The 14,240-nt window shown below is 48.3% G+C and overlaps 2 protein-coding genes across 2 annotated transcripts; one reads left to right on the plus strand and one right to left on the minus strand.

The window, feature by feature from the left end:
* Positions 1-1,550: 1,550 nt before the first annotated feature.
* Positions 1,551-6,740, minus strand: LOC112875936 (oxysterol-binding protein-related protein 3B-like). Its single transcript, XM_025939947.1, has 10 exons — positions 6,397-6,740; positions 5,589-5,682; positions 4,106-4,222; positions 3,553-3,625; positions 3,350-3,468; positions 3,133-3,254; positions 2,799-2,975; positions 2,466-2,610; positions 2,165-2,343; positions 1,551-2,026 (listed from the first exon to the last, which is right to left on the minus strand). Exons 1-10 carry the CDS (start codon positions 6,507-6,509, stop codon positions 1,780-1,782), a joined length of 1,386 nt encoding a protein of 461 aa, XP_025795732.1. The 5' UTR covers positions 6,510-6,740; the 3' UTR covers positions 1,551-1,779.
* Positions 6,741-9,268: 2,528 nt separating this feature from the next.
* Positions 9,269-13,066, plus strand: LOC112874796 (scarecrow-like protein 9). The gene is made up of 3 exons (XM_025938326.1): positions 9,269-9,615; positions 10,205-12,550; positions 12,655-13,066. Exon 2 carries the CDS (start codon positions 10,236-10,238, stop codon positions 12,435-12,437), a length of 2,202 nt encoding a protein of 733 aa, XP_025794111.1. The 5' UTR covers positions 9,269-9,615; positions 10,205-10,235; the 3' UTR covers positions 12,438-12,550; positions 12,655-13,066.
* The last annotated feature ends 1,174 nt before the right edge of the window (positions 13,067-14,240 follow it).

A 14,240-nucleotide genomic window follows, 5' to 3' on the forward strand; every position in this document is an offset into this window, starting at 1 on the left:
CCCGGTCACAGGGGGAAAGAGCGGGGCGTCACGTACCCGAAAGGTGCAGTCCAAGGTAGTAGGGGAGGAGGGCCCGGGCGAGGTGGTCCATCCACCGTCTCGTCGGTCCAGAGGTGGAGGGGGGAGGAGAGGCCCTGACCTGATGGAGGTGGTTCCGGCTTGGGTTGGGTTGGGGACGGACGGATGGGGATGGTGGCCGTCCAGCTAGAGCCGAGAGGGACAGTTGGGTTGGGTTTGGTTAGGCGCCTGAGTGAGCTCCTCCTCCATGCATCTCGGATCCTATCAGGAACCGCACCTTCTTCACGCAAAGCTTCGGTTCAGGCCGCAGCTTGGCTTCATGCCAGGATTGAACCGCCGTCACTGGCAAAAAATAAAAATCGCTGCGAATTTTAGCAAGTTCGGAGCCGGAGCCGGATCTCGAGTCTTTCGCCGTGACAACGACGGCCGTGTGCGTGTGACTACGTGTGTTAGTAGCAGCGGCGTCGTTCGCCTGTCCGGTCCGGGGCTCCCGGTAGTTGCAGGCTTGTCGTGGCGAGCCCACGCGCGCGTCGGGGTTGGCATCTGGCGGAAGTTGATCTGAATTGGGCAGGACCACCCCCTCCCCTCCCTTGGTGCTTGATCCACTCGTATCCTGGAGGAGGACAAGTGGCCACCGTTCCTCGAATCCTCCCAATCTCTTCCCCGTCCGTTCCTTCGCTCGCTCGCGACGCGCTACACGTGACCGTTATCGCCTCGTCCGTTTTCCCTTTCCTGTCTGTTGTGCCCTTCTGGCGATTCTCGTTTCAGCTAGGCAGAGGAGTTGGTGTCAAGCTGTTAACCCCAATCTACGAGAGCTCTCAGCTAGGCAGAGGATTTCTGTAGCTACTCACGGTATGCCCGAAGCAGCTACAACTGACACTGGCATTGCAAAAACTACTTGTGAAGGTTCAAATGGACTGAGAATTTCTAGTTCAAGTTGTCAGATTTAAGATTCACGAGTTTTTCATTGCAAGTTTCTACGGAGTCTTTCATAAAAAAAAAATTCTACGGAGTCGCGGCTCTGTCTAGAACTCTGGAATTCCTCTGAACTCCTGTAGCGAATAACCAGCTTTCTCTAAGTTTTCTGTTTTTTTAACTATAATGGCAATGAAATGATTTTGTTGAGCATTATCAGCGCAAGCTGGGCCGGGCGGGGCCTGCTGCACCCAAACGCATCCCTGCAAGACGCCAAGGGCAGCAGGCACACAGGTCCACTCCCCATTCATCACCAAACAGTGCCATTAGTGATGCCGCCCGTCGAACACAATGACCCACAGCCGCTTGTCATGCACGACTAATCAGCAAACCTCTACCTGCCTCTGATCAGATCAAGTACACAGTTCCGACGATATAGCGGGCCAATGGCTTTCACCTTTTGCACAGATGACAGACTACCCTACTCCACACCACAGTGAACAAAGGCAAAGGGCCAGCCGCTGATCAAACGCAACGCAGATTGCTCGGACACCCCTCAGTATGAATGTATCAGCGTCGTTAATTTCACATATCATGCAAAAATAAAACCACCCAACGGCACAATAAAATTCTGCAATTTCTGCTAGATTAACGACAGTACATGGACTACAGCAAATATATTACTTCCTGAATAGTTGTAGCAAGGGGCACGAAGAAGGAGGTCATAATACTACAAAGAGGCATGAAAAGCGCTGACAGCACAACAATCGGCGCAAACCGAGGACTGGGAGCGTTTTACACAATAACAATAAAGCTTGGCAGCTTCAGAGTTCAGACCATGAGAAATCATTGGGAAGATGAGCTGCCGTACTGCCATGGGTTGAACTCGATCGAAGTGATATCTGTCTCGTCGGCGACATTGGAGCTGTCTATGGCAGCCCGGTGCTCGGTGTATTTGCCATTGTATTCATAAATCTCCAAGTCACCCCATGGGGTAGAGCCGACTGCATCCGTCAAGTTAAACCATCTGGGAGTAAATTGCTCACCCTTGGCCTCGCGAGCTCTTTTCTCAGCTCTCTGTTGTTCCTCAAGCCTGAAAAGTTTGCAGAAACCCAGGCATAAGGTCAAAACTGGAAGGCAGGCAGCATGCTCAAAATTGCAGCATCGATCATAAAATGAGACTGCCAGTGCTACAGATGAGTGGTCTGAATTCAAGAAAAAGGGGCAATACCTGCTCTTTTCAGCACCAGACTTCGACATGTCACCCTTCTCAAGGGCGTATCTATCAGGCCTCAACCGGGAATCAGATGGCAACAGCTTCTTAGGTGCGGTGTCAAAGCTATTTATTTTGTGAGCAAAGTGTGTGTACTGGTATTTGTCATTCTTTGGGGTAGGAGCAATTTTCCAGATCTGCAGTAAGTTGTATGAGCAGTTAAGTGGATCTGGCATACACAAATATGAGACTGGCACTGTATGAATATAACAGAAATCCTTAATCCTTCCTAGAAATGAAAAGTGAAAGAAACTATGACCTCCTTCAGCTCAGTGCCTGGAAGAGGTTCGCCTTCTTGATCACAGGGTTGGCAACTCATAGATGTATTCCATTTCCCTGTAATCATTATTTTGGGTTCTTCCTCTGCGCTGTACACATACCCATCAATCTCGTACCGACCAGCCCTGGAATGTACAGTATGTCAGCATACTGAGTCAATCCCTTGGCAAAACAGAATTGAATGAACTGCCCCCCACCCTCCCAATCAACTTAAATGAAACAGGGTGTACCATAATACTGAAATTAAATAATTGGCAACATCAAGAGTCACTCAACTACAAATGCAACAAGAAATTGATGGTCAATATCATACCCAAACCAACCACATGGCTGGAAATATAGCACAACTTTGTCTCCAGTTGTCAGGTTTGTCATGACCATCTCTCCAGGCGAATCAACCCAAGTGCGCCCAAATATCAGGTTGTTAACCTTTGTTGGTGGTGGCACCAAATCCAAAACAACGCCAGATTTTTTAAGTGTCACCCTAGTCCTGTGTTACAGAAGTATATAACAGGTGTTAGATTTGGTGATTTCAGTAACTGGTTCCAACACAATCTTCAAAAAGATTAGCTGATTGTTGCATTAACTCAGCACAAGCGTTTCAAGATACAAATCTCCAAGAAACAAATACAATTCTAACAACTCACCTTCCAACTGGGTAAATTTCCAATGAATTTCCCAAGAATTTGGTCTTCAACTTAGACGTGATGTCATAAGTAAAATGCTCGTTCTCACAATGAGCAACACCCATTGGAGGATGATGGCTCACCTGACAAAATAAGGGTAAAAAAAGCAGAATTAGCAATATATTTTATGAAAGTTGTTTGCATTAAAGATATCTGAAATGATATTCTTAGAAAAAACCTGCTCTGCAAGAAATGTAATGCCTTGGTGGTTAACCATCTCATAAGTCTCTCCAAGGATCGGGTTGAAAGGCTTCCATGTACGTTGATATGCAAAGTAGACCGAAACAGCCCATGCAGCTGAAAAGTTGGTTAGAAGCTCAGCCAAAAATTACAAGGCATTAGAGTGATGTTGAAGGTGAGGGAAAGAGGGAAAAAACTCACAAGCATAGGCCATACGCATGTATGGATCCTCAGATTCATCTGCTTTGTCCAACAACTCACAGTATTCCATCAACTGCCCTCAGTAGGAACAGGTAAAAACATAAGCACGAAATCATCACATAAAGATAAAGAGAGGCTATTTTCTGTATGGGGCTCAGTTAAGAGAAGGAAGAGACTTATATGACACAATGGCCAAATAAATCACAAGCTTTTAACGCCAACAGATAACAGTATCTCATGAGGTTATTTAGCTCCATATTTTTTTTATTCCTCGACTTATATGCAGTTTGTAAACAAAGACGCAGGACAACATGAAGTAGTTCAGCATGAGTTACTAACAAACAGCAACCCATAATGTAGTTTGTAAGATCGTTTAACCATACCTATGTGATTATTTGGTAAATTCGAAAGTTGCTACAACATCATCTACAATTCACGCACAGAAATATCTTTTAAAGTTGCAAAGGATCAAACAATTGCAGACACATCTTTATGGCAGAAAGGTCGTGATGTAAATCTTGAGAGCTCTAATTCAGAACTTAGCAGTACAAACCTCAGCCATTTTCTGCAGCATTGTCATCGGTTCAAAAATGATGACCGGAAGTGTCACCAGTGATGTAACATCTGATCCTATGTATTTATGCATCATCTTCCAATAACTATCACGATCCTGCAAATTAGCCAGAGTGTCAAGAAACAGTATAGGAAGTACAGTAATAGACACAATCATTTTTCGAACAACTAAAATACACAGTCCAAATGACTCATTGCATTCATAAATCAACAAATTGTCAGAGTTATAGTTTTATCTAGAAAGAATTAGTGTGCAAAATGAGTGATACACAGTGCACATTACTATGTTTTAGAGTATAGCCATCAAAATACCCATATTCACGTCAAATTGTCAAAAGATACGGAATTTAAACCAAGTCACTCTCTACTTCATGGCCTACGAGCAAGCCTGCAAACCATGAACAGGACTACAGTAAAGCCTGCAACCAAGTCACTCTCTACTTCATGGCCTACGAGCAAGCCTGCAAACCATGAACAGGACTACAGTAAACATGTGGTTGTGTAGTCAGGCAAAATCAAGGTAGGATGCCACTGACTAACAAGGTGATGGTCTGACAACCGAATGAGTAGATTCATATCAGACCAAGAAGAATTCTCAGATTCAAAGACGTTGATTAACCCCAACACAACATAATGAAATGAAATTCTAAGCATATAGAATATACTCCATGAAATATGGGGGGACACTGTAGTAATCATTAAGCATGTTCCAAGGTTTTGTCATATCCAACTGGGTAGAAGTAGAATATATTTGTGCACTTAATGAAAAAAATGCAAGGTTTAAGAAATCAACTTAGCAGAAAAAATGTGTGTTCCTTCAGTGTTGAGTTATGTTTTTTTTTAGCTCAAGTGGCTGATATCAACATAAAAGGGAACATGGAATTTATATTTTTCATTAACTTTGCTCCGCAGATGAAGAAAATCATAAATAAAATCAATTTCCCATGTAGAATGTGAATATCCATACAGAATACATTCCAATATCTGTAGTGTTTAAATACATTTCTGGTGTTACAAGCAGATTAGGTGTTACCATGTTACCAAACACGGTAGCATCTAAACTGGTGCATCTAAAATTGTAGAAAAAAAATATGGATTGATGGAGGGCGCAATCATCTACATGCATGTAAAATTTGAGCTTGAACAAAAATTTGTGCAATGAGAAATAAAAAAGAGAATTGAGCACTTAAATAGTTGCGGGTTGTGGATCAGACATGAACAGTTCCACCCGCAACTATTTAGATGTTGATTTCTCTTTTTTGTTTCTCCTTGCACAATTTTTTTGTTCAAGCTCAAATTTGGCATGCACAGATGATTGCATCCTCTATCATTTTGTTACAATTTCAGATGCACCGGTTTACATGCTACCGTGTTTGGTAACACGGTAACACCTAAAAGGTTGGTAACACAGGATATATTCTCCATAGCAACACACTATTCAATGATGATTCACTTATCCTCACCTCCTGCTTCCATCGCCCCCTCAAGGCCTCTTCTTCAGCGTCATCCGTGCCTCCATCAGGGTTAATAACTTCAAGGCCCTCATAACCGAGCAACCTACAGACATTACATAACAGCTCAATACAAAGTGGAATGCAACAGCAAACCGTCTCATCTACTATAAAACAAATGTTTTTACCAAGGAGAGCAATGGCAGCCAATTAACCATGTGCATCTCACGAAATTCAAGTTCAAAAAGGCAAAGCATAAGGATAAAGTAGAGAGAAAAAGGCTAAATGAAGAGGCAACAGATGCCACACGTGCCAAATGAGGTCCATTTTGAAGCAGGTCAAACCAAAATCTAGCTTGAACTGTTGGCATCGAAATTCAGTACTGCTCAGATCATACAAACTTTAAGTTGCAATCTTACATATAACCTTCAAAGCAACACATGTTTGATACTTAAATACATACGAGGAATTATAATTCAACCAAGCATCCACTGTATCACTCTAAGTGAAGAATCTTTGGCATGACACAAGTAGCGCATAAATCACTTAATGATAATTACAAAGCTACCGACCGAACGATACCATACAGTTACTGAATACCAAAGCTTGAGCTTAGTCAAATACTCAATTCAAAATTCGCCAGGACCACCCGGCGGGATCAGCAAAAGCAGCTGGGATCGGACTCGGGAGCGCCAGATCACGGGGCGTAGTGGTCCCGATCCCCGCCGATCAGCTCTCTCAGAGCTCCAACGGGGTAGCTCAAGGCGGATCTGAGGAGAGGAGCGGGGAGAGACGACACCAAGGGGCCCGGAAGACTCACCCGTTGACTGATTTGTGCACGGCGGTGCCCCAGCTGCGCATGCCGGCGGCGAACGACGAGAAGAAGCCGCCGCCCGAGGAGGCGGCCCCTCCGCCCTGGTCCTTGGATCCCATCGCCGGCGATCTGCGGGGTGAAGAGCGAGCCGCGGCGCACCAGAGCGTCCGCGAGCGCGCGGGTGGGAGGGAAAAGGCTTAGGGTTTGGGCAGGCGGCCGCAGCGGCGGCTACCTACGTATAGGCGAAGGAAGGGGAGCGGAGCGGCGGCCGCGATGGCGACGTCGCCGCGTGGAATACGAACGCGAGGAGGAATTTGGAACGGTCGCGGGAGGACCAGAGCACGGGGGCGGGGCAGGCGCGGGTTTTGGTCAGGTCGAGCCGCCCAGGCGGCGGTGGTATTAACGAACCGGGCCGGGCGCGGCGCAACGTGGGCGGGCGAGATGACCACGATGCCCTTCCCACTTTCGTGATAAGTCTGTCTCGATCATCATCCAAAATGTCAATTTTACAACTGACAAATTTTTACTTTTAGAAAAATGGACCTAAAAAATGTAAAATTTAGCAGCATAGCATTTTTGGACTGAATTTTTCATTTACCCGGTTTTGAGGATCTGTTGTAACAAAACAACGCCCCAATCATTAATGTGCGATGTTTGAGTTTTATTGCTCGGAAAAGATGGTGGTCTAATAAATTTTCGTAAGATATTTCTACGGAAAAAATAATTAAGCTTCTAGAACTGGGAAATACTACTGTAGCCTTTTCTTGCTGGAAGACAATAAAGTCGATGAGGAAACAGGACAGCAAGGTTTGGTTATTTCGACTCCTATTATGACCTGGCTGGCTGCATAGAAAATCCGTTGATCCCTCCAGTCCTTTTGAGGTGGAGCACGATCGTGGTCGCACAGTGCCAAAACGGCAAGTCCACCGATCCTTTTCCGCTTCCTCCTCTTGCAGCTGCACATGCGAAAGAAAGCTGGCCATCGGCCGCCGCCGCATCTTCGCTGGAAAAACGCTGGTGCCATGAGTGTTTACGTGGGCCAGTAGCGTAGCCACAGGACACACCACCACCGACGGCCCGAGGATTATTTTGGGCTGCCAGCTAAGCCCACGGGAGCCGAATAGATTATCCAGCCCAGTAGGAGCACATAAACTCCCGGCCTCTCGGTATTTTTTCGGCCAAATGGGCCAGATGTACGGCCCGATTTTTCTCTCCTTTACTGGGCCACCGCCGCTGGCTGCTGGCTGGCTGGCTTCTGCCGCGTCTCCCGTTTTGCAGGCGTTGCGGCCGCCGCCACCGCCCGCCCGTCGGCGGTCTGCGATCGATCGCACTATCCCGGTCCCGGTGAACGCCACCGTCCGCCGGCTTTCTGCGATCGCACTATCCGAAAAAGGAGGCCGCGCCACGCACCCGGCTGGCCCGTTGGTAGCATGACCTTTGACGCCCTCCGGAGCCGCGCGCTGTCCTTCCGCGGCCTGCCTACGGACGGCGGCTCCCAGCTGGAGGTACGCGCACGTGTCCCGCGGCGCAGGGCGCAGGTGCGCGGCGTCGCGCGTCGCACGCGGACCAGGGGGCTCACCGGCTCAGGGAGTCAGAGCCGCAGGGAGGAGCCGGACTCGTGGTGTCCCGATGGGACGGCCGGCCGGCGACCACCGCCCGCCCTAACGCTACGGCGCTAGGCTGGCTACGCCATGCCAACTTGCCAGGCTGGGGCCGAGCTGCAACCCGCCGGAGACGACGACGAACTTTGGGGCGTGGCCGCGTGGGGCGCGCCTCTGTCTCCGCAGGACGACGATTTTGTTACGTTAGAATTATCTGCGCGATCTAACTTAAAATAAATCATCGGGGCCTCTCGCTTGCTGTAGCAATCTGAACGGGTGATTCGCCTCGTTTTGGCGCCGTTTCACGATCAGAGTGTCCGCCACCGCGCAAGAGGTTGTTATCAAACATTCCCAAAACGCACGGTACGAGAAGTCGAGTTTTCTAGACCAACCGTCGAAATGCCAACTCCCACCGACTAGATCCTCCCAACAAATCTCCCAGTAAAAATTATCACTCTCGCAGCCCGTTGCGGTGGGGACCACAAAGGCATGACGCCACGATAATCTAAGATCAACCTCGCCGTAATAAAAAAAACTACCGGTACGCCACCAACGGAAAAAAAAAAAGAGCCGCGCGGCGAGTTGCATCAAATGGGCTGCCGCCCTCGTGCGCCGCTCATCTTTTCTTCTGCCATCCTCTCCTGATAAGATCAGGGGAGAGTACCAAACAAGTTGCCGCGCAGCAGTGGCGAGCGCCGGTGGGTGTGGGTCGTGACCACCCGTCGTACCCGGAACGGCGCCGGTTTATTTCATCATCAAGACAAGAAAAACAGTGGCCTTGTCCTTTTTTAGTAAGACGCTAACGTGCCGGCGGCGTCGGGTGCCCCGTACGCGCCAGATGCGAGAGGAGACGCGCGGGATCCGCCGCCTCGCGGGCGCACGAACGGTGGCCCCACCTTCCTTTCTTTATTATCTGCTAGTGCTGTACCCTGTACTTTCTTCTTCCTAGTTCCTCCGCCATTCTTCTTCTACCCCCGCCACCGCCCCAAGGCCCGCCTCCCCACGGCCGCCGGCGCCGCCCACCGCGCTCCCGCCGGCCACTTCCACCGCTCGCAGCCGGAGACCACCTCGCCGCCTCCATCCCGCCCTTCCGCAGCCGCAGATCGGATAGATAACCCAGTTTTCCGCAGCCGCAGATCACAGGCTGGGCCCCGCGCGCGGAGGGCCGGGGCCCGCCAGGAGACGCGCCGAGGTGTCGCGCCGCGATTGGGCCGCGGCGCCGCTCCCCGCTCGAGTTTTCCTTCAATTTTTCTATCTCCCAGGCCCGATCCTTCCGGACCGACGGCCGCGATCGCGCCACGCCGCCCTGGGCCGGGCCCCGAGAAGGTTCGGATGCCCCTGGTTTTCTAATCCCTGCGCACAGACAGAGAGGGGGGAGGGAGAGCGAGCGGGCACATCGTCCCTCGCAATATTCTTTTCGGATTTGCTCCGCTCCATGCCCGTGTCCATCTCATACTACAGGCCACCATCACCCACACACGGCCACACCCAGCACCAGCGGAGCGGCGGGGGCGGCGGCGCCATCACCAGCACCAGCGCAGCGCGGAGGCGGACACGGTTGCCCCGGCCGCGGCGGGCTACAGGCCTGCGCTTCCTCGGCGGCGTCCCCTCCCGCCAAGCTAAGGTCAGCCTCGTCCTGTCCCCTTCGCGTTACTCGTTCTGTTTTTCTGTTGGCGGTCAAGTGAAGCAACGGGAAAGCTGCTTTTCCTCGGGCGGATTCTGGTGCCCCGGTCTCTAGGATCCGAGGCGGAGAGGTGCTGCGATCGGTTCTGGCCGATGGTCCATGCCCAATTTGTGCGAGTCTGCTAGAATTCGAGTTTTTGCAGAAGGGGATGTGGGTACGACTGAGGATCCGCTGTTTGGTTGCTTTTTTTTGCTCGCGCGGTAGAGTGGATCATGCAAGACAAGGGAGCTGTTCGCCATTTTTCTTGTGATCGGCCTTCTCTGTCTTACTTCCCCGCATGATTTTAGGCTACTTGATCCGCCTTTAATTGTTTCTTATTCATTGAGGAACTTGTCGGTTCTTACTATTATTGACGAAGTGGGATAACAAATTAGTGTGTGCTTATAAAACAATATCCATCACTGTCGATGCGGATTGGTAGCGTCTACTGAGATTTGTACATAAGGTGATATTAGTGTGGATTTATGTTCCTTTGCCTTTCTAGAGTTGACAGATTTGTTACTGACTGCAAAAGGTTGAAATGAAACAGGTCTTCCAGTGAGGTTTCTTGAAGGTCACCAATGGGTCTGGACAATACTTATGGGGAGCTATCAGGCATGTTCTGTGGAGGCCTGTCTTATGATGGTTACACAGACCACAGCAGCTCAAGTGATTATTTCAGGTTCAGCGATCCACTGCCTGCTGTTGTGCCCCATATGGTGGCAGAACCCCATTCCAATCCTTCCTCCATTTCAAGGGCCAACACTGAAACTGACAACCCAGAGGATTGGGAGTTCATCTCAGATGAGTCCCTCAACTATATTAGCCGGATGCTCTTGGAGGAGGATATTGATGAGAAAGTCAACATGTACCAGGCGGAGTCAGCGGCACTGCGTGCTGCTGCAAAGCCCTTCTACGACATTCTTGGGCACAAGTTTCCACCATCTCCTGATCACCAGCCGATACCTTGGTCTGTGGAGAGCCCCAGTGAGAGTGGCAGTAACAGTTGTACACAATCTGTGGCAAGTACCGTTACTAGCAGCAGCATTGGTGGCGCAGTGGATAGCAATCGGCGCTATGATGTTGGAGGACGTGAGCAGTTAGAAGCTTATGGAGGCTTGTGCGGTCAGTCTTCTCAACCGCTTGTTGGTCCACCAAGAGATGCTTGTAGTGCAGTGGGTGTGCTAGAAGACCCTTTAATCACAAATGGACGGATACCTGAGTATTTGTTTGAGAGCCTTCCAACTTGGGATTTTAGGAGAGGCATTGAGGAAGCCCAGAAGTTTCTTCCTGTTAGCAATAAATTAGTGATTGACTTGGAATCTAGTGCTGTCGCAAGACCCCAAGAAGCAAGGAAAGATGCTTCTTCAAATGCTAGGAAGGCAAATGTGTTGAATGCCAAGAAAAACAGACAGAGTGAAGACCTTGACCTGATGGAAGGTCGGAACATTAAACAGTCTGCATTCTGTTCCGATGAGCCTGATTGGATTGAGATGTTTGATGATTTACTTCGGCAAACTGAGAAGAAGGCTACAGATCTGCGGGAGCTGATGCGCAATGAAGCTTCCAAGAATTCTCAGGTCACTCAGACGAAAGGACCAAGTGGGCCACGGACACGGGGAAGGAAACCAACAAAGAAGGATGTGGTGGACCTTAGAACCATCCTCATCCACTGCGCACAGGCTGTGGCAGCCGATGACCGCAGAACTGCTAATGAATTGTTAAAGCAAATAAGGCATCATTCCAAGCTAAATGGCGATGGCACCCAGAGGTTGGCACATTGCTTTGCAGATGGTCTGGAGGCTCGCCTGGCAGGCACAGGGAGTCAGCTTTACCACAAGCTTGTGGCGAAACGCACTACTGCCTCTGACATGCTTAAAGCCTACCACCTTTACCTTGCAGCATGCCCGTTCAAGAGGCTTTCTCATTTTCTTTCCAATCAAACAATCTTGAATATGACCAAAAATGCATCAAAGGTGCATATCATTGACTTTGGTATTTATTTTGGCTTCCAATGGCCATGCCTAATCAGGCGTCTCTCCAAGAGGGAAGGTGGTCCACCTGTTCTGCGCATAACTGGAATTGATGTACCTCAGCCAGGTTTCCGACCTACCGAGAGAATTGAAGAGACTGGACAAAGGCTTGCAGAATATGCTAAGAAGTTTGGTGTCCCTTTTGAGTATCAGGGAATAGCATCAAAGTGGGAAACCATCCGTGTTGAGGATCTTAAAGTTGGCAAGGACGAAGTTGTGATTGTTAATTGCCTGTACCGGTTCAGGAATCTGATTGATGAAACGGTTGCTGTAGACAGCCCTAGGAATAGGGTTCTCAACACCATAAGGCAAGTAAACCCAGCGATTTTCATACATGGAATTGTGAATGGGTCGTACAGTGTTCCCTTCTTCATCACACGTTTCCGTGAGGCACTGTTCCATTTCTCCGCATTGTTTGACATGCTAGAGACAACTGTCCCACGGGATGATGCTCAGCGTGCACTTATAGAGAGGGATTTGTTTGGCCGAGAGGCACTCAATGTTATTGCATGTGAGGGCTCGGACAGAGTTGAGAGACCCGAAACATACAAACAGTGGCAGGTGAGGAACCTCAGGGCTGGATTTGTTCAGTCACCTTTAAACCAAGAACTTGTGATGAAAGCCAAGGACAAAGTGAAAGACATTTATCACAAGGACTTCGTCATAGATGAAGACAGCGGATGGCTCCTTCAAGGCTGGAAAGGAAGGATAATCTATGCCATATCTACATGGAAGCCTAAGAATAACTAGGTTCTTGGTCTCATTCTGTGTCTCCTATTAATTCCATTGTTGGAGGCGTGGCTAAACCACAGTCATGCTATATTATGCGTTTGGACCTTGACCTGTGAATCTGTCTGCTCAAGGTAAGCAGTAAGTGTTTGGTGCAAGTTAAATAAATTGAGGGTGTAGCTAAGGTATTGTATTTCAGTGTTGTTTATAACAATGACATGAAATGTTTTATCTCCAGGAAATATCTTGAAGAGGGAACAATGATCAATGTGGGATCTTTGTTAGATTTACATCTGTCCAGCCAGTACTGCGATAAACTGGAGGAAAGGAGCAGTTGTTGACCTCTCTTCCTTGGCCTTGGTACCATCACCCTTATTTAATTCGTATTTTTCTTCTTTCCAGTTACTTCTGTGACCAGATCACAGCTTCTATTATTAGTTAATTAGCTAGCCAACTACCTACTATCTTGAGCTCTGTATTTTTTTACTTTCTTGTAACCATCCATGTCAGCAAACATGAGTCCGGTTTTCAGCTTCATCAGATCAAATATTCCCCAACAAGTAAGCATAAAGCATCTGCATTTGTTCTACGAGAATGGCCGGTACTGTTTTGTTGACTATAGTAAATATCTCATGAAGTGCTTTGCTTTTGATCAATCCCTTCTTCATTTTTTTTATTTGATCCCAGCCGTGTGTGCTGTCACAAAATGAGTCCTTGAACTTGAGTGGGGCACTAATATTAATAGTAGTGCTACAGATCAACATAGTACTTGCTTTTCTGTGTAGATAGCTAGTGCGTGGTGCCACCACAAACGGACATGATATCACTGGACTGCAACCACTATCGCCGTATCTTCATTTTATAATGCGTATCTTCATTTTATAATGCGTTGTTTTGGCTTATCTTTTCTTGGCCACAGGCTGATTTTGTTGTTGGGCAACTGATTATTGGGTTGACTTTTAGAGCCACATATGATAGTTGTTGAACGGCTTTATGTTCTCTGTCTAACTGAAATCGTTGGAAGCTTTCTGTTTTCTGTATTGCCGTCCACAATATCCTAAACCTTTTTTGATAAATAGAGGTTGGAGTATAGTGAGTGGAAACAAGACCAATCTGGCTGCAATGCTAGGAGGCTAGATTCGCCATAACTTCGAAGGGCTTTCTTCTTCACCTCATATTGTTCTCATGATTGACCAAAATTGATCATCATGTCCGAGATATGATGCTGACTTCATGTCTCAGGTGAAACTCGAGGGAAACCTAGCAGACCCCGTTTGCAACATGCACGGACGTCCAGTGGTCTATGAAAGCCTCCTTCCAAGTTGACTAACGTCTTTTTCTAGGGCTCAACTTGCACAGAGCTGTTTAGAAGTGTCCATGATTTTCCCACGCTCTCGTTTGCTCATCACCATGTCATTCCTGGAGCGAAGATGAGGGCTGGGCGACCGTGATCACAGCTGCGAAATCAATTCGAGGCGGCACGGCACGGCTCATGTGAGCCGGGCAAAGGAAGATAAAGGCGACGGGGACATGGAACCAACAAGGGTGGCGGCTCAGGCTCAGCCTGTGAACTGAAAGAGGCCTCGCCGTGATGATGGCGCTGATGTCTTTCCTGTCTGTGGGCATGATTTGAGGTGTTGTTTTCCCCATCTGTGATTCCCTGGTGTAAAGGGAAAGCGGCAGCGGCAGGCATGAGAGGCCCATGTTTTTCCCCTCATTATCGCCTATTCATCGGTTCATTGACCGCTTAATCTTAATCTATCAGCATTTGATGTGAACCAAGCATTGTAGCTTGCATATCACCTGCCAATCTGCCATCTTCAG

The sequence above is a fragment of the Panicum hallii genome, chromosome 9, assembly GCF_002211085.1.
Source record: "Panicum hallii strain FIL2 chromosome 9, PHallii_v3.1, whole genome shotgun sequence".
Taxonomy (NCBI): domain Eukaryota; kingdom Viridiplantae; phylum Streptophyta; class Magnoliopsida; order Poales; family Poaceae; genus Panicum; species Panicum hallii.

Coding starts and splice junctions, on each gene's coding strand:
- LOC112874796 (XM_025938326.1), top strand. CDS start 10,236: ATGGGTCTGGACAATACTTATGGGGAGCTATCAGGCATGTTCTGTGGA.
- LOC112875936 (XM_025939947.1), bottom strand. CDS start 6,509: ATGGGATCCAAGGACCAGGGCGGAGGGGCCGCCTCCTCGGGCGGCGGC. Junction 2,611..2,798: donor CAGCCATGTGGTTGGTTTGG/GTATGATATTGA, acceptor TGTACATTCCAG/GGCTGGTCGGTACGAGATTG. Junction 2,027..2,164: donor TCTGGTGCTGAAAAGAGCAG/GTATTGCCCCTT, acceptor CAAACTTTTCAG/GCTTGAGGAACAACAGAGAG.